Raw genomic sequence first — 24,150 nt, forward strand, 5'->3', positions numbered from 1 at the left:
CAATGTTATTTCACATTTAGTTATTTAATTTCTGTACCTGAATACAGTAAGACTTTCACAGTAAAGCACTGTTTATTTCACTTAAATGTTTCATCCATTGTGTTTATGACTGTAGTTTGTTTATTATATGTATATAATAAATTACATAAAACCATCTCAATCAATGTAAATGAATGACTTTCCAAATAGAGCTACTTAAGTTATCAAGTGAATTTGTATTTATATTGCAATATATATTGCAGAGAAAAAAATCGCAGTCAAAATTTTCCAATATCGTGCAGCCCAAATGCAATATATGGATAATTCACTACACTGAATATATGTACAACAAGGACCTTTACGTCTTTATCTTCTGGTGTGTTCAAAATTCTTAAACTTTTTGTATTTATTGGATTTTGTTTGGGGTTTCAGGTTCAGTAATTGACGAGGGAAGTGTATTTGAGCATGTGGAGAAGCGAATGGGAAGCTCTTCTTCATCCTCAAACTGCCATGTAGACACGACTACAGGAAATAATGTCGAAAGCAAGCCTGGATGGAAGGGTAAGAATACACATTTTGAGAATAGTAGTAACATTTAAATCATTGTAGTTAAGGCCTTGAGCGTGAGTGCATTTTTTTTTTTTTTGATAATTTGCTTTAAATAAGTACAAACAACATAATCAGAATCTCATCATGAACAGAAAATATATTTAACTGTTTCAAAGTTTAGTTGATTTTTCCTTGTCATCTACAACTACTTTATCCAGGGTGTCCACGGGGTCTTAAAAAGTATTAAAAGTTGATAAATCAATGTTTAGAAATTTAAGGCCTATAAAAGTATTAAAGTCTTAAATGCTATTATGCAAATATTAAATGTTATATAATTTTTGATAGTGTAATGTATGGTTGTATGCTAAAGTTTGCCTGAATTAAATCTGCGAATATTAGGATGCTGTATAGTTTATGAAATCAATGAAATCCTACAAGATTTGACATCGTGCTGCTTTGTTTACTGCAATAATATTTCTGCAGTTCTATAGGCGCCAACCTGCTGAATTAGCTAGATTTTTATTCAGTATATGAATAATTTTTTAGTTTTGGATTAGTTTCTTACATTAATATTAAGTAAATATACTGTTAGTTAAAATCACCTAAAGTGGTTTTAAGGTCTTAAATTGTATGGAAAGAGTTTTTAAAAAGGTCTTTAAAGGTATTGAATTTCAGTCTCTGATCCCTGAAATGCTGATTAATAAGAGATCAAAAAACATGCCTTTTTTGACTGACCAGAGTAAATAAACTGTGTCAGCTGCATTCTTATTTTATGCAGTGTGTTAATGTGAAAATATCACTTGCTGCTCACGGTGTTTGCCACTGATATTAAAATAACCACATCATCTGCAGCATGTATCGCTTCATATCTGTTGCGGGGGAGAGAAGCAAATGGGTTTGAATGAAGCATTTTTGCCTCTATATAAATACTATAGGCATTAAACAAAGCTTGTGGTGTGTACTGCTATGTTGTTTTGACATGCTGTTTAGTGTAAACTGTAGCAACGGTAAAATGTTGCCTCAGTGTGTCTTAAAGTACAGTTGGGACCGAAGAATTCAAAACCAGACCACAATCCCCTTTATGAGGATGCCTTGGTGAAAATATCTATATAGGTTTTGATAATCAGCGTACTAGTCTTTTATTGTTTGTCTTTTTTGTAGGTTTTTTGGGCCTGACGCTTTGGCCTGGTTTGCTGTTTGCCAGCCTGACTATTAACCTAACATTCATTTGCATCTATGTCTACTATAATTGGAGATGAGGACATAGATCAGACAACAGGAGTTCAAGCTCAAACTGCGATGTACACGGGCCCTTGTCGCCTGGTTGCTCAGTGAATTTGGGCCCTTAAGAGGAAATACATGGAGCATTTTCCTTTGGGTGATAACTACAACTTTCTACAATATTCTTGCTGCTCAACAATCGCAAAGGATTGTTTTCTGGCTCACGTAAATGAGAAGAGTGTTTTCTCTTGAACCTGAGTTCTTTTAAGTATCACTTGAGCTTTGAAAACATGTTTTTTGGTGCATGTTCAGTCCTTTATTTCTGTTTTTAAACACTGGATATGTATTGGAGCGAACGATTGTGCTGTTTAAGCTTAACAGAACGATGTCTGTTGGGCATGTGAAGCATCTTTATGAAATATTAATTTGGCTTCTTTGCCATATTGCTGTACAAGCGTTTCTGTTTATCCTACTACTTCACAGATAATGTCATGGCATTATCAGAGTGATGCGATATTAAATGGTGCAATATCTTTTGGGATTATGTAATTTTGACAACATTGTGACACTGAAATATTTGGTTTGACAACATTGTGACACTGAAATATTTGGTTTGGCAAATCAAATTGTCCATTGAGCCTTTTTGACTCATTCTGTTAAGGTAAACAGGATATTTTGTACATAAGATAAAGACGTTTCAGTTTCCAGATTGAAATAAATCTTGTTACATACTGGTTTGGTGTCTTTATGACTCGTTCAGTGAAGCATGAAAAAGTAAGATGGCATTTAAGAGTAAACAATCATAGAGATTTCTTGTTTCACATTTACTTTCAACTCTGAGAAATTCTGAACATGTATTTGTAAAGTCGGTTGCTTGGTAAAAAGGTCAACAGTGAATGCTTTTCCTTGATCTTTTCCTTGATAAGTTAAAAAAATTTGGTGTTGAATTTCCATATCACGATGTGCTTAAAACATCGACATGCTCTTGTGTGTTGCTTTTTTTGAATTAATCTGTTATTAGAGATCAATGTCATAATTTACATTGTTAAGGTGCAAGAGAAAATACACAAAAGAGATTGAAAAAAATATAAAAGGCCTCTACAGTCCTGGGCTTTATCTTTTTCCATCACTGGTTGAGTGTAGACAGTCTGTCTCCTGAGAGCATGATAATATCTTGATTCTCTCCGTATAGGACGTTACACAGCTCACAGTCACTGGTTATTTGAGAGATGACTGGGTTGTTTATTTTCAGTAAAATAAAAGACATATTGCATGGAATTTAATTATGAATCATTAATGGATTTTGCACTCATTGTATAAAAGGGGTTTGTCATTCAAAAGATAAGTGCAGCAGATGGATATTACCGATTAACTTAGTATCACGGTGTAATTAATATTTACATTGATGAACGTAACTAATGATCTGTGATTAGTGATTCCAATGTATTTTGGCGATGCATATAAAAGATAAAACCAGTAGAGTGGGAAATTCCCCCCTCCAAAAAAAGAAACGGGCAAGTTTATGCACGCAGTTTGCTGTAAGAATTTTTTTATGTTATCTTGAGACAAATTCAGGTTGAGGACATATTGGTCAATTACATATACAGTACTGTATACATGATTTCAAAAACTCAGTTTGCCTTGAAACTTAAATTCTTTCCATTTAAAGTATGTCTTATTTACCAGTACAAATATATAAAGAATCTTAAATCAAGTGTTTTCTAAAAAACAAAAAGAAGATATGAAGTCTTGTATCTGAAAAATGAATGCAATTAAACAAGTTTACACTTAAACAAGCCAGTGGGTTTTAAATTAAGCTTTAACTGAACATTTAGGTTAATGTTTACAGCCCATTTGAAGATATTTGCTCTTGTTTTAATTACTGCTATTTCTTACACATTTACAGTGCTCAGCATATATAAGTATACCCCTCACAAATCTGTCTTTTAAATTCATATTTTTATTTGGAAGCTATACAATATTATCTTTGTGCATAAATTATAATAAATAATAAATTAAATTAGTCAGTACTGAAGCCAAAATCTGGAGCTTATCTAACATATAACGTATGATAACGGTCTAAACTAGTACAGCCAAATCTGTTATAAAAAAATATTAAATACAAATTTTAAAAAGAAAATATCAAGAAAAGCAAAAAAAAAAAAAAAAAGGGAAAGATTTAGTTGAAATTTTGTAGGTTGTAAGTTCATTTGCAATATTTTGCTTAAATTTAATTGTATTATCTTTCAATTTCTAAATATGTTTGGTGACTGGAATATTATTTTAATAAATATCTGTTTAATAAATCTGTTTCGGTTAAATGCACCTAAACACATTGCCTATATTCACTGAGAAATGCATTAAAATATTAATTTTCAAAATGCGGTGTACTTATTTATGCTGAGCACTGTACATTTAGCAAACGTGTTTCCATCTATTTATTATTTTACTTTAATGGCCTTAAAAAGGTCTCCCTGACTATTTTTCCCATGAACAATAAGGATTTTATGAAGAAAGAAAGGATTCAGGAAAACTTGTTGCATTAATCTGAAGATTCAAAGAATACTTAGATATTTTTCATAACATTTGATATACATCTGCGCACAATGTTATATTCAGATGGCCTGAAACAATTTCTTGGTGTCAAAAAAGTTTGACTTGTGGTTTTTTATTTTCTTAAGAAATGATATCATCATAAGTATGAATAACTATTAAACTAATTTGTTATAGATATTGAGAAAATTAATCTTAAAATTAAAATTAATTTACTATTTATACTAGTACATGAAAAAAATGGTTTAGGTCTTATTTTGTTTATTTATTATACTCAGTACGAGTTTAACCTCCACATGAACAAATGCACAGCTATAAAGACTTTTTATATTTCTAGATATATTTTGTAAATGGTGGGAAAATCGATGCTACTTTGCTTCTTCAAGTGGGGTCTTAATTAGGCGGTGCCTTTGAAGGTGTGCTTCATACATTTGATTGGACGAGCCAGTGTGGGAAAACAGACGCGCTGACCAAGTTTACAAACTGACGGCCTTTGTTCTTCAGGCATGCGCAATGGGTTACGCGAACGTACAAAACGCAAATAGCCTGAATAAGTTGAAATGTTTGTTCATATAATGTTTTTATTTTTCAGATATACGACTTAAAAACGTCTGATACGCCTTTAAAATTAGCTTACATCAAATAATGAAGAATAGACTGCAAATGAGTTATTATTTTCTTTAACTAATAGCTATATCTTAAGTTGCACAAATATTTACATTACTAATAAGAATGAAAAGAGAGAAGTGTGTTTGTGTTAGTAATCATCATACACGTGTCGGTAACATCAAACTCATGTTTACTGTAACACTTTAGCAGGCAGTCATAATACGTCTGCGACCCTCGCGTCCTTTCATGTCGGGTTTGCGAACTTTTGACCTGTATTTCAGGATAGCGACTGGAGGCTGGGCGGGTAGGTGGAGACTAAACTAAACCTGAAGCACACCTGGACACTCTAACTTTCCACCTGTGCCGTACGCCACAGAGGATCTCCGCGTTTCATTCATCCAGCTCGATGGATCTCTGCGCGGGCTCGGATGACATGCAGTGCCGTGATGCTGCCAGAAAGGACTGCTCGGAGAACGCAGGGGACCCAGGAGCTGCTCCAGCACCCGAAAAACCTCCTTATTCGTACGTGGCTCTCATCGCTATGGCCATCAGAGAAAGCGAGGACAAGAAGCTGACTCTGAATGACATCTACAGCTACATCATATCCAAGTTCCCATACTACGAGAAGAACAAAAAGGGATGGCAGAACAGCATCAGACACAATCTGAGCCTGAACGAGTGTTTCGTGAAGATCCCGCGGGAGAGCGGAGGCGAGAGGAAGGGGAACTTTTGGACACTGGATCCGGCGTTTAATGACATGTTCGAAAAGGGAAATTACAGACGCAGGAGACGCGTCAAGAGACCATACCGGCCTCCAGCTTTACCGTCTGGATTTAACTTCGCCGACCCGTACTGTCTGCAGCAGGAGCCTGTTTATTGGCAAAGCCCGTTCGTTAGCAGCGGCTCGTGGAGTCACCAGTCCGGCTCTCCCACGCACATCTCCAGCTACATGCTCGGTAACGCGCGCCCTCTGTCTCCTAACGACTTCGCCAACTCTCCAGTCAGCTATTACCACGGCCATCACCCTCATCTTCACCCGTCCTACAGACCGTACCATCGGCATCCGAACGCTCTGGTGCCTCTGAGCGGCATGACTCCACCGGTGAGCCCGGGCGGAAGCTCCATTTCCACCTGCAGCTACGCGCCGCAGAACAGTCACCCTGAACTGGTACACCATCCGTTTGACTGATGGCAAGCCTCGGTGCTGACTGACTGACTGTCTGGGGTTATTTGTGTTAAGTTGTCCATTAGATAAGTTACACTTGTTCCAAGTCAAACTGACTGATCGAAATCTTGCATTCGCTCGCGTAATTTGGTTTGTTGCGTTAGTTTGTAGATACTGTAATGCGTTTACAGCTTCGTGGATTTTCATGAATGTTTAATTATTGTTCGCTTCACTACGAAACTTGGACGCTGTTTTTATATTAAATTCCAGCAAATGTTTTTGATACAGCATCAAGTGCTTATCTTTTACCATGCTCATTTAAAATATTGAAGTACATTGGATAAAATGTTTATAAATGTTTTCTTTGCAGATGTTGTTGAAACACACAAAGGTGTATTTGCTTCAAATGTGTTTTGGATATTGAGTAGACATGCTGTCTATATTCTTGAGTTTGGAGATATTTTTATATGTAAATGTTCATGTTCGAATTTTTCTAAGATAAAATTCTGATAACTGCTCACACAAGTCTCATTGTTTGAGAGTTTATATATCACTTTTAGTCCTAATTAAAGAAGAGTTTATATTTTATTATGAAGTAAAAAGTAATATGCATTTAATTTTGTATGTATATATTTTCAATGTAACATTTGATCAAAAATATAGTTTAAATATAAAATATAAAGTATTTTTAATATAAAAATTACAAATGCACATTTGCAGATTAAGAGTATTTCATGCTAAATATGCTGGATATATTTCTATACTTTTTTATGCATTGCATTTAGCTAAACTTAAAAGAAATAAAAGTTTAAATATAAAACAAATAATTATATTCAGTCAAATAGAATGAAATTAGGACGTTTTTAAATATCAAAACATATATTTGTAGTACCAAGTTTGTTACATGTTAAAGAGAATAAAAAATTGAAAGAAATGCTTTATTAAGAAGATGATTCATATAAAAATTTCAAAGAAAATAGCAAGAAACACCACTGAAAATCACTTGCTCTTTAATATCTCCTTTACTTAATATCTATAAATGCTACAGCATGTACATTGAAAATAACTTATTGTAATGAAAATTAACTACACTCAAAAAAACATTGGGTTAATAATTTCACCCAATAGAAGGGTTTAAATTTTGTGTCGCTATGTTGGGTTAATCTGAACGTTTATTGGATCACATCCATAACAACTCACCTAGTTGGGTAATAATTTAAATTTGTTGGGTTAACAATAACGATCCAGTGGATTGAGTTCAAATGACGCCAAAAGCAGGTTGGTGCCAAAAGAATCCACCATTGGTTTACCTGTTGGGTTATTATTAACAAATAATAACAAGTTATTATTAACCCAACTGTTTTGAGTAGATAAACACAAAATCGAGAAGGTTCATCATGTAGCATTCCATTAACTCTATAATAACCTTTGTAACTAAATGGCGCCCTCTTCTGGCCATTTGACGCATTAACTTTCAAAATATGTTATTTAAATTTTCTGTAGTAACATTTATAAACCATTTAAATATATTGTTAACAGCTTAAATAAATATAATATTTAATAATTTACATATACTGACATGTAGAAAACATCTTGGGTTATTAACTTGTGGGGTTTACAGAAAAAAGGCTAGATAGATATTATCAAATGTTTACTTTTATTATTGTCCTCTTTCATTTTCATGACTTTAGTCTACTAACCCCAATTTAAGTTAGTCATGAATTCTGCAAGACTCATTCAATCATTCATTTTCTTTTTGGCTTAGTCCCTTAATTAATCATGGGTCGCCACAGTGGAATGAACCGCCAACTTATCCAGCATATGTTTTACACTGCGGATGCCCTTCCAGCTGCAACCCATCACTGGGACACACCCATACACACTAATTCACACACATAAACTACTGCCAATTTAGCTTATTCAATTCACCTATACCACATGTCTTTGGACTTGTGGGGGAAACCGGAGCACCCGGAGGAAACCCACACCAACACGGGGAGAACATGCAAACTCCACACAGAAATGCGAACTGACCTAGGCTCGAACCAGCCTTGACTTGAACTGAAAACTTAAATCACAGATCACTTGAATCACCAAAGTGCCTTTAAATAGATCTACACTGAAAAAAAGACTGGGTTTACCAAATTTCTTTAAGGTAAATGGTTGCAAACAATTTATATGGGCTGAGTTTAAATAAACTAATTAAATTTAGTAAAGTTCAACTTAATTTATGATTAAATTCAGTCCGTATAAATTGTTTGCAACCACGTATACCTTAAAAAATTGAGTAAATCCAATTCAATCATTATTTTCAGTGTATGTCAAATCATAATAGCTTTATTTTGACATAAAAACAGCCCAGATTTAAACAAGCTGCCGTCTGAACATACAAGAGATGATCTGTAGTGAAAGACGGAGCATTAGGATCCCAAGGATAGACAAGGCTGTGAAACTGTTGCCATGGTGAGAACTGACTGCAACTTTCCCACCTAAATTTTAAAGAAGACTTTAACGCGCTGTAAATCTAACACAACCATGGTCTCAGATTTGCATGCTCATCCATAATTCCCCTTAAAGGCATCCGAAGCCTCTTCCTACAGGTCGGTTTGATTGATTCAGACGCTGTAATGACATTCTATGTGCTTGGTTTTCCCCATCACCTCCAGTAAGTTCCCTGCGGTGATGGGTTGTCTGGCAGAGAGATGCACTTCGGCATGCCGTGGCTGGTGGGCAGGGGTTGAATGTGGGTGGATGTGGGCACAGGGGTCTTAAGGTTTATTTCAATTCAAGTTTCTGTTCTGCACACACACACTTCCTGTTTTTTTTTTTACATGCTGCAAGCTCTCAGTAGTGCTGTGCATTTTACACCACCACAACAAGCTCTTAGAAGCCTGAAAACAAATCATGTGTGTGTGCAGAGGATTAAACAGTATTGTGGATCATTGTGCACATTTATGTTGTGTTTAATTAAAGGGGCAGAGTCTACACTTTATTTGGATATTTGTGTAAATGTATTGCAAATTATTCTCACTTCATTAGTTTTTTAGTGTGGCATCTTCAGTTAATGCAAGTGTTTGTTTTTTCTTATTCTAACTAGGCTGTTGGTGAAAGCAGACAGACTTATTTGATTGAATGGCTGGAGCTTTTAAGCGACTTCCTCATGGACTAATAATCATAATTCGCTGTCAGTGGCATCCAGAATTAGAGCTTCCCCACTCACTTACAGGAAGACACGTCTGACCGGTTTTTATTTAAAAATGAGGAAATAATAGGTTCAGTAATTCGCTGTGTGTGTGTTGAACATTTACACACTTTACGTCACGTGATTACTGGTGTCTAATAATATACTAGTAAACATGCTCAGCTCTATATGGAGCTGTGTGGTGTTTTTGAAACACGACTGAAAGCCTGATTGAGGCCCTTCTACAACTAGTGTATCTGGATTTGAAATGCTACTGATTATTTATTGATTAAAATGTCATTTTTGTTTCAGTCTGTCAACTTTTGATCACATTGCTTCCAAATTTAAAATACTAAATTTTATTTAGGTCAGTTTCTTTGCACAAATTATCAAACGTTTAACTTCAGAAGAGTTAAGAAATCAATATTTGGTGGAATAATAATTATATTCATTCATTCATTCATTTTCCTTCAGCTTAGTCCCTTTATTAATCAATGGTTGCCACAGCGGAACGAACCGCCAACTTGTCCAGCATATGTTTTACACAGCGCATGCCCTTCCAGCTGCAACCCATCACTGGGAAACACCCATACACTCTCATTCACACACACACACACACACACACACACTGCAATTTAGCTTACCCAATTCACCTGTAGCGCATGACTTTGGATTTTGTGGGGGAAACCGGAGCACCTGGAGAAACTCATATGAACATGGAAATCAGAAATGTCAGCTGACTCAGCCGAGACTCGAACCAGTGACCTTCTTGCTGTGAGGCAACATCGCAGCCCACTGTGCCACCGTGCCGCCCTATAATTATTTTCAATCACAACAAAATAAAATCTGTGTGACAGTAAATGGCCATATTAGACCTTCAGTGTAGGTAACTTGAGCTAAAAGTATTTGGCTATGGGTTCTGACTGAGCATTTCATTGGTTGAACATATTAAATGTACACGCCCACCTTCAATGAACAAGTTTTTGGTGTAAAAAAACGACAAGCAATGTCATCTCAACGGCAAGAAGGTCTCTGGTTTGAGCCCTGGATGGGTCAGTTGGGTTTCTGTGTGGAGTTTGCATGTTCTCCCCGTGTTCGCGTGGGTTTGCTCTGTGTAAAACATATGCTTGATAAGTTTGGCGATTCATTCCACTTTGGGACTAAGCCGAAGAAAAGTGTATGAATAAAAAAACAAGACTCGGACTTGAAGCATTTGTGAAAATGCAGAGAAAATGTTGAACGACTGAACAAAATATATAGAGGTAAGGTTGGTTTTATATTCGCACATTCGTTCATTTAGAGGTCCCTATATTGTTTACCATGTTACTTTGAATATTCGATTGGAAATAGCATGCAAGTATGACTTCAAAACAACATTAACACTATCTAATTCACTGTGAACAATGTTGTAATTTGACAATCATTGGCTGCTAATATGATTTCCCTATTTAGAATTTGCAAAGAATACTTTTCTGAAATTATATTATTAAGGAGAATGTCTGAATATCCGAATATAAAACCAACTTTACCTTTATACAAAATATGGTCATGTAAGTAACATGTTAGATAAAGTGACATTGTATAGTAACTAAATGCAACTGAAATTGAAACTGATGCGATGCAAAACTGGGTGTTTTGTCTGATCGGTTGAGTGAATGATTCAATGGCTTACAGTAACACAAGTTAGGAATTGGAACGAATAAAAAAGCACTCATTGTAATGTGCAATTCATTTACTCCTTTTCTTTTAGGCTTAGTTCCTTTATTAATAAGGGGTCACCACAGCGGAATGAACCACCAACTTATCCAGGATGTGTTATACGCAGCGGATGCCCTTCCAGCCACAACCCAGCACTGGGAAACACCCATACACTCTTGTGTAATGCGCAATACAACGTATAAATTGTATGCATTTGGATTTACATTGAAATCAATTTCAGTAAATTTACTTTCAATACAGTGTCTGAAATGAGAACATTTGGGTAATATTAAATATTATAAATTAAATGCACAATATATTTTATTATATTTAAATAGATTTGCTTATGATGTTTAGATATGTGAGAAACACATGCTTAAATCCATAACGTTTTTAAATCCACTCGTGCTTAAAAGCGTCTCGTGCTTAGAAAAAACACCTCAGAAGATGTGAGGAAGGAAGCCAGACGGGGATGTGCTAAGGAAGAGTTCACTTTAGGGACCGTTACAATTGTTTCAACCCCCTCTGAAACATGCAAACGCTATAGGCTATATGAAAGTTTATTCATAATCAAATCAAATAATATTATTTAGGCTATAATACAAGAACCAATTAAGACACTAAATATAGGCTAATCAAAGCGAAACATTTTTGATATATCTAAACTGCCATTTCTTATCATGCCTGGTTAATTTTTCTGTAAATGAAGGATATCACGACATTATCGTGCACGAGAGAGAGAGAGAGAGAGAGAGAGAAAGTGGGAGGAAGCAAGCAAGCAAGCTGGAGAGCGCGAGAAAGAGGAAGAGAGAAAGAGAGAGACACTACAACACAACTATGTCGATGATCCCTATACTAGTTAACGCGTAGTGCAGGCGACCACTTTACCAGCTCCAATCACTAAAGGATTACCAACACTTCTGCTGTCATTTCAGAGCCTGCTTCAATTACTGGCGTCTCGGTGACCGATATAACACGCTCCGGAGAGAAATCCATCTTCAATGTCAAAGTAAAGGAGCATCGCTGATTCTGAAGATGGAGAAATGAGCCGCCGGTGACGCTTCAAGGTAACTTCGCGCTGTCACGTTGTCATATTTTGGCTTTTATATTTCTCCTCACGATAATATGAAAGGACTAGAGTGGCTTATTTGTGGTGGCTTGCGTTAAAAATGCGTTGACAGCTACCATTTTAAAAATGCGTTGTAAATAACATGAATTATTTGATCGCGGACGACTTTGTACGTCGCGTTCATTCTCCACAGAGTCCTGACATAATATTGTGTATCATGCGCGAAATTTCTGTGATGGTGCGAGATGATGTGCGCCACGTTTCTCGGATATTGGCCCTCTGGCCGGCTTTGTAACCCTAGACAGTCCGACAATTCATCACAGAACTGCAGCGTGTGCTAGAGACACATGCAAGCATATATGATATTAGATATTGATTAATATGTTATATTAGCTATATAATCTCGGTTGAAGGACATCATATTTCCATGAATGATTAAATGCATTTGAAAGTTGATTTAAATGTATTTTTATTGTCATTGAATTGTATCAGTTTTAATTGTACGCATGTTAATACGTTTATGCAATTGAACACAGTGGTCTGCCATTAAAAGTTATTAATATTGCTTGTTTTGACTGCATTTGGTGTACACCCAAGTATGCACAGGTCATTGGGTTGATGGGAAACAGGATACAGTAGTATTTAGCAAGTAAATATTGTGTAAAACTTAACAAATGTGCTAACAAGATAGGAATAAACTGCAAATTAAGATATTACAAATTAAATATGTACCACAGAAAGCTTAAAATATTGAATTGAAGCTTCAATTTTTTCCTTAAATTAAGACTTTATTTGTAAAAGAAATGCATTCAATATAATTGATATGGCTCATACATAAAGAAAATATGTTGTTTGTGCAAACTGCTTATCTAAAATGAGCTGAAACGACACAATTCTTGAGTTGTTTTTGGGACAACTTGATTGTTTTGTGTTCGATCTGCTTAAATTTGTAAAAACTAAGAATTTAACTTGATTCTTTCATGTCGCCACAACACAAATCAATTGTGTAGAACTGCATTTTTTACATCGTATGTAGCATGTTTATATTAATAAAACAAAGTCTGTAATGATGTGTATATTATAAAATTTACACTATTAATCAAACATCTTGAGATTCGGTGTTTAATAATTAACGCATTTATTAAGTACAAACTGTAGCATTTCATTTAAAGTTATTCAGCATTATTTCTCCTTTTCCCATACACATTAATAAGCATTACATAATATTTGTAGCAAGCACATGCTGCACATTTACAAGCAAAGAGTCTTAATAATTATTTATCATGCAGCATATGCTCTCTCTCTCTCTTTCTTTCTCTCTCTCTCTGCTCACTGAATATTAATTGATCGTCTTGAGGTCACTCCCTGCCTCTGTGTAATTGGCTCAGTGACTGGTAAACATTTGATGCATGTTCGGTGTTGTTTAACTGTCTGTGTTCAGCATTGGGGTCAGCTGTAGATGAGTTTCCTGCACGATGCCGCCGGGGGTCTACGGCATGCAGGAAGTGTGGGAGATGGAGGGTCGGCAACATGTCAACATTGAGTTCCTCCTCCCCACGGGGATCTACCTCAATTTTACTGTAGCGTGCAGTGACACCATTAGTACCATCAAGAAGGTGAGGATTACATGTAAACACTGACAATGCAAGAATACTGACTTTCCTTAATAGGATAAAGATTTAAAATGAACAAGCACCACATATGTGGTCCGTACGAAGTCTAAAGTCTTACAGTAGCAGAATATGTTATGAACACATGCATATCACACACAGTTAATATGCAATAAATTAATAGAGCTCTTGAAAATTCTCACTTTTTCTAGGTTTACGAATAATACTATGTGTTAAATGCAAATTTTTATTTATTCTGTACATTATTGATTCTATTTCATGTCATTTAGGAGTTTATATAAATTTTTAGACAAACCAGTAGTAATTTTTTAACTTCTGAAGTGTTAAGACAGCAATATTTGGTTGAATAACCTTGTTTTTGTTTTTCAGTCAGCCTTGATTATTCTGAACAATTATAATTTTTTTTGGACAAAAATGCTCTCAAAGAGAACATTTGTATTTAAAATTTGGAAGAAATGTTATCACATCTTTATCGAATACAACAAATATCAAAATTTTTCTCAAATGCATACCTATTAAATTCTGTGGTCTCTCTGGTTTAAATGTTTTTTTATTTAATTGTCATTTGATAATGTAAAATATCACTATTTGTTTATTGTAAAGTGCATGTAAACAAAATCATCTGATTAAATAAGCTGTTGCTTCTTGCTACATTTACGATTTCATGGGCAAAGTCAAGTCATTTTAGTTTTACATAAGGACGGAAATGTTGTCCCTTGCGGATTTCATTTTCTCTTTATGCAAATTCATTGCATTGATCGCCTGAAAGCTGCTTGTTTTGAAAGTGACTTGACAATTTGACAGTTCACATTTTTAACTGAAATTTGGGCTGAAAAAGTGCTAATATTCTTACACTCCATGGCAAGTTCATTAAAGAACTTGTAATATTCAGTTTATTTGTTTTAAGCAAGATGATTTTAATGAATTGGTTGATTCGTTTCACAAAATGTTTAGAAAGTTAGTTTTGTTTTAATTAGTTTATTGCTGCTTTAATAACAGGAACATTTTAAAGAATTAAGATAATAAATAACCTTTAAAAGGAACAAAATTCTGTTTAAATAGTTTTGTTTACCACATAAACCAAGGAAGTGTGTCTGTTTTTTTAATTGGTCAGGAAGCCTATCAGCACTGTATATCTGGAAACAGAAAATGCCGGTATCGGATGCTCTGTTTGCATTAAAATAATAGTCTAACATATCTTAAAGAGATAGTTCACCCAAAATGTAATATTTCTTCACTTTTATGAATTCCTTTTTTTCTGTTGAACACAAAACAAGATAAAAAAGAGCCACTGAAATATATAGAGGGAACAAAAAATATAATGGAAGGCAATGGTTGTTTTTTCCAACATTCTTCATTATATCTTCATTTGTGTTCAACTGAGTACAAAAACTGACAGATTTGAAACAAGTGGAGTAAACAATGACAGTTTAAAATCTTGGCTGAACTATAGGCATGGGTTGATATATGATTCTTACAGTATGATAACCTTGGATTACTTAGTTTTTACAGTATTGTGATTACTGCTCTAAAATGTCTTCTTTTTAAATGCCTGGGTAAAAAAACAGCTTTTTCCCCACACAATATATTTAATTTTAAGTAACATTTAAAATAGTTTGGAAAAGTAAACATGTCAGCCTAAATAATTTAAATAAATCATGACTTCTGCTATCTTCAGTATTTTCAAAAACACAAATTATTTAAAACTTGAAAAGGCATCTTTGGATATCTTATGGATATACAGTAAGCCACTGCACTTTTCAGGTCTATAGCTGGCTTGAATGTTGGTCTATAAGAGATTTGTATTTCAAATGATTCCTCAATCATGGGCTAATCTGTAATGTGGAGCCTAGCAAACAATTTTTGTTTTTAAAAGATGTCTAATAGATGTCTAATAGACATCTAAACATAGTCGTCTTGGCTAAAACAAGGCTAAATTTGGGCTGTCAGTGAAAATCTAATAGATGTCTAAGAATAGGCCAAAACTAGGCTAGTCATCAAATAAACAGAAGTGAATGACTACACATATAAAGTCTCTCTAATCTGTCTATTTGACGACTAATCTAGTTTTGGGCTATTCTTAGATGTCTATTAGATTTTCACTCACAGCCCAAGTTTAGCCTTGTTTTAGCCATGTTGTCTACATTTAGATGTTTGTTAGACATTTATTAACCACAATATTGTCTGCTGGGGAGGGTATTTTACTGCTGTTGCCCTAAAAAAACAAATAAAATTGTGATAAAAATGATATAACAATCATATTCCATTGGAACGGTATAACAGAAAAATGTAGCGATTTTAAAATCTTGTCTTTTCCAAACCGCTGTAAACCTTGAAACTGGTTATCATCCCATGCCTAGTGAACTATCCCTTTAACTAAATCTTGATTTGTGGCTTCTGTGTTAAGATGCTGTGGAAGAACGCCAAGAACGAGCCTCTGTTCAGTGCTCTGAGTGATCCGGATGCTTACGTCTTCACCTGCATCAACATGACCGCTGAACGGGAAGAGCTGGAAGACGAGCAGCGCCGCCTTTGCGATGTTCGGCCATTCCTGCCGATTTTCAGACTGGTGGCCCGGGAAGGAGACAGAGTCGAGAAGATCATCACCACCCAGATCAATCAGCTTATAGGGAAAGGTTTGTGTCATACTGCTCCTCTAGAACCAGCTTGGCTTTTACTTTTCACTGCAGATTTAACTGCTGTCTGTGTTTGAATTCTGACCCAAACAATGATATAGCAAAACTGGTTTCTAAATCTTTTGTTAGTTCTGCCATTTCCTCATTTTTATTGTAGTCTAGTTTGTACATACAGTAGGCAACATTTGAAGTGGACCAAAACCTTCATCAAAGTGTTTTCAACCTAAAACTATCCATCAACACTTTGGGCTCTATTTTAACAATCTAGGCGCAAAGTCTAAAGAGCATGGCCAAAAGCATTAAGGGCATGTCCGAATGAAAATATAAGGTTTGCGTCGCGGCACATGGTTTAACAGGGTTGTGCTTATTCTCTTTATGAGTTTTGGGTGTGTTTTGAGCTTAACGTGCATTAAACCAATCAGAGTCTCATCTCACATTCCCTTTAAGAGTCATTTGTGTCACATCATGGTGCATTTGCTATTTAGGCTACATGGCCGACTTTGTAAGTGAAAAAACTGAATGCTTCACTAGCGAGAAAACAGTTAAACGGACCATCTGCAGTGTGCGGATAAAGAATGAGCCTCCTCAGTTTGGCCTTTTTACTTTCACTTTACTTTATTTTTACTCTTTACTCCTTTACTTTTTGTGGATGAGGAAATGGTGTTGTACGCACTCTATCCAGTAGCCTACATATTTAATTTCATTTGTTTAGTGCAAACATTTGTTTCAAAACTATTTCTAAATACAGTTCTAGTTTCCAAAAAAACTAATAAATGAACAATAATAATAAAGTGTGCTCAAAAACTGAGTTAAAACTGAGGCTTTCCAAACTCATGTCCTAGTCTTATGCCCCATATGGTCCAAAAACCTGACAGGTGGACAAATCTAAACTTGTTTTTATTAAAACAAATATAAATATGCATGTAATAAATGAATACTACTACTAATAATAACATTATACAAAAGCAAATTGTTGAAGATGAAGAAGGCATGGAGGCAGTGGTTTTCATATTTATGTAGAAAAGAATACATTTTGTAACATTTTAATCCTTTAATTAAAAAAAAAATTGTAAAGATATTTGTGTATTGCATCCTGTGTGTATTAAGCAATGTATATGCATTTAAGACGCACAACTAATGCGCTCTGCGCTGGACTTTAGACCTGATCTCAGCTGGTCAATTGCACAGTCTTTTTTAGTTCCTTAACACACCTTATTTCTAGACCGGCACACACATGAGTCCGCAAAGTGGCGCAAATGTATTTGCTATTTAAACAATGTGGTGCAAAGCGGGAAAATTAGAGTTGCGCTGGCCTAAAAAAACAACAACAAATCGCACCAAACACGTCTTGCGCCGGGTGTAGGAAAGGGCCCTTCATCTGGTCTCAGGACAATTTTGAAACTTTTTTTGATCCACTTCAAATGTTGACTACTGTATATATAGTTGAAGTCAGAATTATTAGCCCCCCTGTTAATTTTTCCCTATTTTCTGTTAAACAGAAATAAGATTTTTTTTTTCAACACATTTCTAAACATAATAGTTTTAATAACTCATCTCTAATAACTGATTTTATTTTTGCCATGATGACAGTAAATAATATTTTATTAGATATTTTTAAGACACTTCTATACAGCTTAAATTGACATTTAAAGGCTTTACTAGGTTAAATAGGTTAATTAGGCAGGTTAAGGTAATTAGGCAAGTTATTGTATATCGATGGTTTGTTCTGCAGACAATCGAAAAAAAAAAATAGCTTAAAGGGACTAATAATTTTGACCTTAAAATGTTTATTAAAAAGTTAAAAACTGCTTTTATTCTAGCCGAAATGAAACAAAAAAGACTTTCTCCAGAAGGAAAAATATTATCAGACATACTGTGAAAATTTCCTTGATCTGTTAAACATCATTTGGCAAATATTTAAAAAAGAAAAAATTATTCAAATGGGGGGTAATAATTCTGACTTTAACTGTATATATTTTTTTCCTTTGGATGTTTTTTTAAAAATATGAAAACGCCAAAATTTGTCCTTGTTGGACTTGCTTCAATGTTTTGCACTAGCTTCAAAGTTTGGAATGACAATAATCAAAATTTCAAATAGTTTGGCTGTATTTGAAATAGGGCAGCACAAGGTTGGAAAAATCTGACAATGTGATATATTGTTTAGCCGCATTATATATTGCAATATGAATACAATTTCACCAGATTGCTTGAATAGCTCTGTCTAGAAAGAATTCACTCATTTAAATTGATTAGGAATGATTCTGTAGGGGAGTGAATAATGCACCAAATATTATAATTGCATAGATTAATACAACAGAACAAAGATGAAGTGAAGTAAACTGTGCATTATGGTTTTCTGGGTCTAACAGTACTCAGATACAGAAAATGAATCATCAAATGCAAAAATAACACGGTATAGTCTTTATTATATACACTTTCACTCCATTATGGTTAAACTCTGCAGTTACTCCACAAATCTCATGTGTCCTAAACTGTGGCTGCTGGTCTATTATAATCATTATCTACTACATATAATGCCAACATTGCACTTCATGCCATGCGACTATTGCAGATACACACATTGCGATATCGATGCTGAAACTATTGGTAAGCAATTTGTTTGTTTTCAGTGGATCAGATAGTTGATTCACACAATGTTTTGGTTGGTTCATTCATGAAGTTGAGTATAGTTCGAGAATTGCTGGCTTTTCAAATGTATCTTGATTTCAGATCATTCACTCGTTTTAAAATAGCATGGTTTGTGTTTTTGTACTCTTGACAATTGCATTAATAGTGGTAATTAGTTGCACGTTATGATATGCACTTAGCAAGTTCATCAGAACAAAATTCAGTTCGTAAACAAATCTTTTTCTGAGCTGTATATTTTAAATGACTTTGTTGGATTGGTAGATTTGAGATCATTTCCTGTTTTTATTGTAGTCTCTTTCTCACCGTGGTTAGTTGTGTAGACAGACGTTTTCAATGACTCTGATTCATTTGTTTTTGATCACATTTGTATTTTTCTTACCAATGGTAATTTTGTTAATGGTTTTCAAGCATGAAAGCATCACACAATCTGTCCATGCTTTCTTCTGCCTGTTATTCAAAGCTTCTTCCAAGTGATTGGTTTTGTGCCAAAATAACAGATTTTGATTAGACTCAAGGCCAGAAAAAGAAATGAAAGTGTGTTTCTCTCTCTTATAAAAGTCATTTTAAGCTTTTTAAAAATTCCTGTTGTAAATGCACATGCTTAAATCGTTAATTGCATTTTAATGAAAATCGAAAAAAGTCAGGCAGGCCTCCCAAAAATTGAATGACAAACTCTGGCATTTCAAGCATGCAGGCTGTTCATCATTTGCTTTTTCTTTTTTTTGTCAAGCAACCTGTTTGAAAATGTCTTCATTTGACATGGTTTGTACGGGTGCTGGAAATCCATGGGAATGCTTGAATTTTAATTCAAGGTTTGAAAAGTGCTTAGATTTTTGGGGTAAAATGCTTGAAACTGCATGTAAGTGTCGTTGTAATTGTTAAATGTGTTGCTTTAATAATTGTTTATCTTACTAAATAGATTATAATAATTAAATTCAATAACTTTCCTTCGGCTTAGTCTATATTTCAGAGGTTGCCACAGTGAAATGAACCACCAACTATTCCAACATATATTTTATTCAATTCACTTTTATTTGTACCTTTATTTACAATGTAGATTGTGTCAAAGCAGCTTCACATAGAAGATCATAGTAAATCGAAACAGTGTCAGTTCAGTTTTCAGTGTTTAAGTTCAGTTCAGTTTAGCTCAGTTCAGTGTGGTTTAATAATCACTACAGAGAGTTCAAACACTGAAGAGGAAATCCATCAATGCGCAGCTCTACAGATCCTGAACCATGCAAGCCAGTGGCGACAGCGGCAAGGAAAAAACTTCACCAATTGGCGAAAGTGAAGAATTAAAATAACCTTGCGAGAAACCAGGTTTAGTTGGGCATGACCATTTCTCCTATGGCCAAACAGTCTAGGTGCTGGAAATCAGTCTCATGCTCTCCACTCCTCCATGACCAGCAGCTGCTCAGGATACGGCCTGGTACAGGATTATGGAAACCTTGGGATCATCTCTTCGCTGGTCTTGGATCAAATCAGTGGCGCTGCATAGTCTCGGAGGGCCTCGGGATGAGTATGCCCAGGTGGAAATAGAGAATAATTAGCGTAGCTGCTGTTTATAGTGTATATAAACGAGATGCAAAAACCTGCGTGGAGCACGTTCATGCAGCAGATGCCCTTTCAGCCGCAACCCCAAACTGGGAAACACCCATACAAACTCATTCACAAACACTCGTACACAACGGCCAATTTAGTTTATTCAATTCACCTATATCGCATATCTTTGGACTGTGAGGGAAACCTTGCAAAAATGGAGAAACATGCAAGATTAACACAGAAAAGCTTTTTTGGCTTTGTCTCTTTAATAATCTGGTGTCGCCACAGCGGAATGAACCGCCAATTTATCCAGCACACGTTTTACGGATTACCCTTCCAGCCGCAACCCCTCACTGGGAAAATACAAAATACACAGTAAATGAGAGTAATTCAACTTTGGCCTTGGGGAAAACATGGCATCAAAAATTTCCTTGGTATACTATACTACGCTATACACTGGCTTCATACAGTTGCATTAATCGTCTAACACATCTCTCCTACATTGAGGTTTCGATGTATGATAGATTAGTTATTTGTAGTATTATGAGTATTTTGGAATTGAAAACCCAACATCGACAGGGCAGTTTTATTAGAGACCAAAGTGAAAAGTGATTGAAAGTGCTTAAATTTGACTCCAGAAAAGGTGTAAGAACCATGATTTGAAATTTGTGCTTTTGTTTTGAGTTTGTAGTTATATTTAATGCGTTTATTATTATTCGTCCCTTCCTTTTTTCCAAGGCATCTCTCCTATATTGAGGTTTCGATGTATGATAATTTTGTTATTTGTAGTATTTTGAGTTTTTATCAGTGACCAAAGTGTTGGAAAACTTTAAAAATGTACCTAGAAACTGATTGAAAATGCTTAAATTTGATTTAAGAAGCTGTAAGAACCATGATTTGGAGTTTGTGCATTAGTTTTGAGCTTGGTTATATTTATTGCATGTAGTATTATTCGTTCCTTACTTTTTTCCAACGCATGTCTCCTATTGAGGTTTTGATGTATGACAGATTATTTATTTGTAGTATTTTGAGTTTTTATGAGTGACCAAAGTGTTGAAAAACTTTTAAAACGTACCTGGAAAGTGCTTAAAAGTGCTTAAATTTGACTTTAAAAAATGGTGTAAAAACCATGATTTGAAGTTTGTGCTTTAAGTTTAGAGTTTGTAGTTGTATTTAATGCATTATTTGTCCCAATGCATCTGTTCTACATTGAGGTTTCCATGTTTATTAGTTTTATTTGTTTGTAGCATTTTGGAATTAAAAACTGAACATTGACAGGGCAGTTTTATTAATGACCAAATTGAAAAGTGATTGAAAGTGCTTAAATTTGACTTTAGAAAAGGTGTAAGAACCACAATTTGAAGTTTGTGCTTTGGTTTTGGGTTTGTAGTTGTATTTAATGCGTTTACTATTATTCGTCCCTTCCTTTTTTCCAACACATCTCTCCTACATTGAGGTTTTGATGTATGATAGATTAGTTATTTGTAGCATTTAGAAAATTTCGAATTGAAAACCGAATGTTGACAGGACGGCGACGCAGTGGTAGTGCTGTCGCCTCACAGCAAGAAGATTGCTGGTTCGAGCCCCGGCTCAGTTGGCGTTTCTGTGTGGAGTTTGTCACTGCGTTCGCGTGGGTTTCCTCCGGTCCCCCCACAGTCCAAAGACATGTGGTACAGGTGAATTGGGTAGGCTAAATTGTCCGTAGTGTATGAGTGTATGTGTGAGTGAGTGTGTGTGGATGTTTCCCAGAGATGGGTTGCGGCTGGAAGGGCATCTGCTACGTAAAAACTTGCTGGATAAGTTAGCGGTTCATATGGCGACCCCAGATTAATAAAGGGACTAAGCCGAAAAGAAAATGAATGAATGAATGTTGCAGGGCAGTTTTATTAGTGACCAAAGTGAAAATTGATTGAAATTGCTTAAATTTGATATCAGAAAAAGTGTAAGAACCATGACTTGAAGTTCGTGCTTTTGTTTTGAGTTCGTATTTATATTTTATGCATTTAGTATTTTACCGTCCCTTCCTTTTTTCCAACACATCTCTCCTACATTTAGATTTCGATTTATGATAATTTTGTTATTTGTAGTATTTTGAGTTTTTATGAGTGACCAAAATGTTTAAGAAAACTTTAAAAATGCATCTGGAAAGGGATTGAAAGTGCTTAAATTTGACTTCAAAAAAGATGTAAGAACCATGATTTGAAGTTTGTGCTTTAGTTTTAAGTTTGTATTTATATTTAATGCATTTACTATTATTCGTCCTTTCCTTTTTTCCAACACATCTCTCCCACATTGAGATTTCGATGATTGATAATGTAATTATTTGTAGTATTTTGAGGATTTTGGAATTGAAGACTGAATGTCGACAGTAGGGCTGCACAATATATCGTTTCAGCATCGATATCGCAACGTCTGTGTCCGCAATAGTCACATCGCAGGATATGCAATATTGAGAAATTATAGTTGATCAGCACAACAACTGAGAATTCTTGCTTGCAATTTTTTTTTATTATTATTTTTTGTACAAGATACAAAACCACCTCAATCAATCTAAATTCAAGATTTTTTCCAACTATAGCTATTCGAGCAATCTGGGGAAATTACTTATTTAACACCAACTACCAATCTGCCAATCACTGATGACCTTTCAACTTACTAGCCATACTCTAGCAACCACTTACGGCACCCTAGCAACTGTCCTATAGACTTCCATTGAAAAAAAAAAACTGCCATTGACTTTACATTGGACATACTAACAAGCTACCAATTCATACTAACAATATACCAATCCATACTAGGAACATACTAACGACATACCAATTCATACTAAAAACATCCTAACAAATATACTAATCATACTAGCAACATGCTAATTCATACTAAATCCATGCTAACAACATGCTAGTTTATGGTAGAAACATGAGATCACCCGATCCATTGCCTTGCAAGAAACATGTCGATCCATACTAGACACCTGCTAACATATATGTACTTTTCCATCTATGCCAACTGTTTCAACCTTCCTAAAAACTACTTCAATTATTTAAACTGTAAAACTACTTCAAACTTTCAGACGAGGCTTTCTCAACACACCATAAAGTTTGTTTATGAACTTTACTTTTCTGGTTATTATTATTATATCACTATATATATATATATATATATATATATATATATATATATATATATATATATATATATATATATATATATATATATTGCAGAAAAACAAAACATCACAATATCAGATTTTTGCAATATCGTGCAGCCCTAGTTGACAGCACAGATTTATCAATCTGACTTCATGTAACTGAACTGACAAAACCCATGTCTTCACAGGTCATCATGAATTTGACTCCCAAAAGAACCACGAGTTAAATGAATTCCGAACAAAAATGCGGACATTTTGTGAAGAGCATGCTCAGTTGCGTCAGATGTTACCGTGGGACAAGTGGATGGAGTACAACTTCCCATGTGACATGGAGCCGTGCTCTTCAGTAACCCAATCTGGGAAATCACGCAGCATCAAGAAGATGTTTGTCAATGTGAAGTTTGAGGGCAGTGAGGTAAGCACAGTCACATCTTGCATGGCTTTATTAATATACCATTTATTTATCTGACAGTTCAACCTTGAGAGAATTCATTGCATCAGTTTGACGCTATAAATC

General features: G+C 35.0%; 3 protein-coding genes across 3 annotated transcripts in view; all 3 read left to right on the top strand.

Annotated features, from left to right (window-relative positions):
* tmem201 (transmembrane protein 201) overlaps positions 1-2,332 on the top strand; it is a 33,493-nt gene extending 31,161 nt beyond the window's left edge. Inside the window, exons 10-11 of the mRNA XM_056448980.1 lie at positions 412-540; positions 1,690-2,332. Coding sequence (XP_056304955.1) covers positions 412-540; positions 1,690-1,787 — 227 coding nt within the window. The 3' untranslated portion in view covers positions 1,788-2,332. The remainder of the gene's footprint in view (positions 1-411; positions 541-1,689) is intronic.
* Positions 2,333-5,058: 2,726 nt separating this feature from the next.
* On the top strand, positions 5,059-6,527 carry foxl2l (forkhead box L2-like). Its single transcript, XM_056449644.1, has one exon. The coding sequence runs from the start codon at positions 5,318-5,320 to the stop codon at positions 6,098-6,100; it is 783 nt and encodes a 260-aa protein (XP_056305619.1). The 5' UTR covers positions 5,059-5,317; the 3' UTR covers positions 6,101-6,527.
* Positions 6,528-11,763: 5,236 nt separating this feature from the next.
* Positions 11,764-24,150, top strand: part of pik3cd (phosphatidylinositol-4,5-bisphosphate 3-kinase, catalytic subunit delta) — a 60,316-nt gene continuing 47,929 nt past the window's right edge. Inside the window, exons 1-4 of the mRNA XM_056449342.1 lie at positions 11,764-12,022; positions 13,466-13,640; positions 16,063-16,291; positions 23,822-24,048. Of these exons, the coding sequence (XP_056305317.1) occupies positions 13,500-13,640; positions 16,063-16,291; positions 23,822-24,048 (597 nt within the window). The 5' untranslated portion in view covers positions 11,764-12,022; positions 13,466-13,499. The remainder of the gene's footprint in view (positions 12,023-13,465; positions 13,641-16,062; positions 16,292-23,821; positions 24,049-24,150) is intronic.

The sequence above is a fragment of the Danio aesculapii genome, chromosome 23, assembly GCF_903798145.1.
Source record: "Danio aesculapii chromosome 23, fDanAes4.1, whole genome shotgun sequence".
NCBI classification, from domain to species: Eukaryota; Metazoa; Chordata; class Actinopteri; order Cypriniformes; family Danionidae; genus Danio; species Danio aesculapii.

Excerpts from the sequence above, each read along its gene's own strand:
- foxl2l (XM_056449644.1), top strand. The coding sequence starts at position 5,318 with ATGGATCTCTGCGCGGGCTCGGATGACATGCAGTGCCGTGATGCTGCC.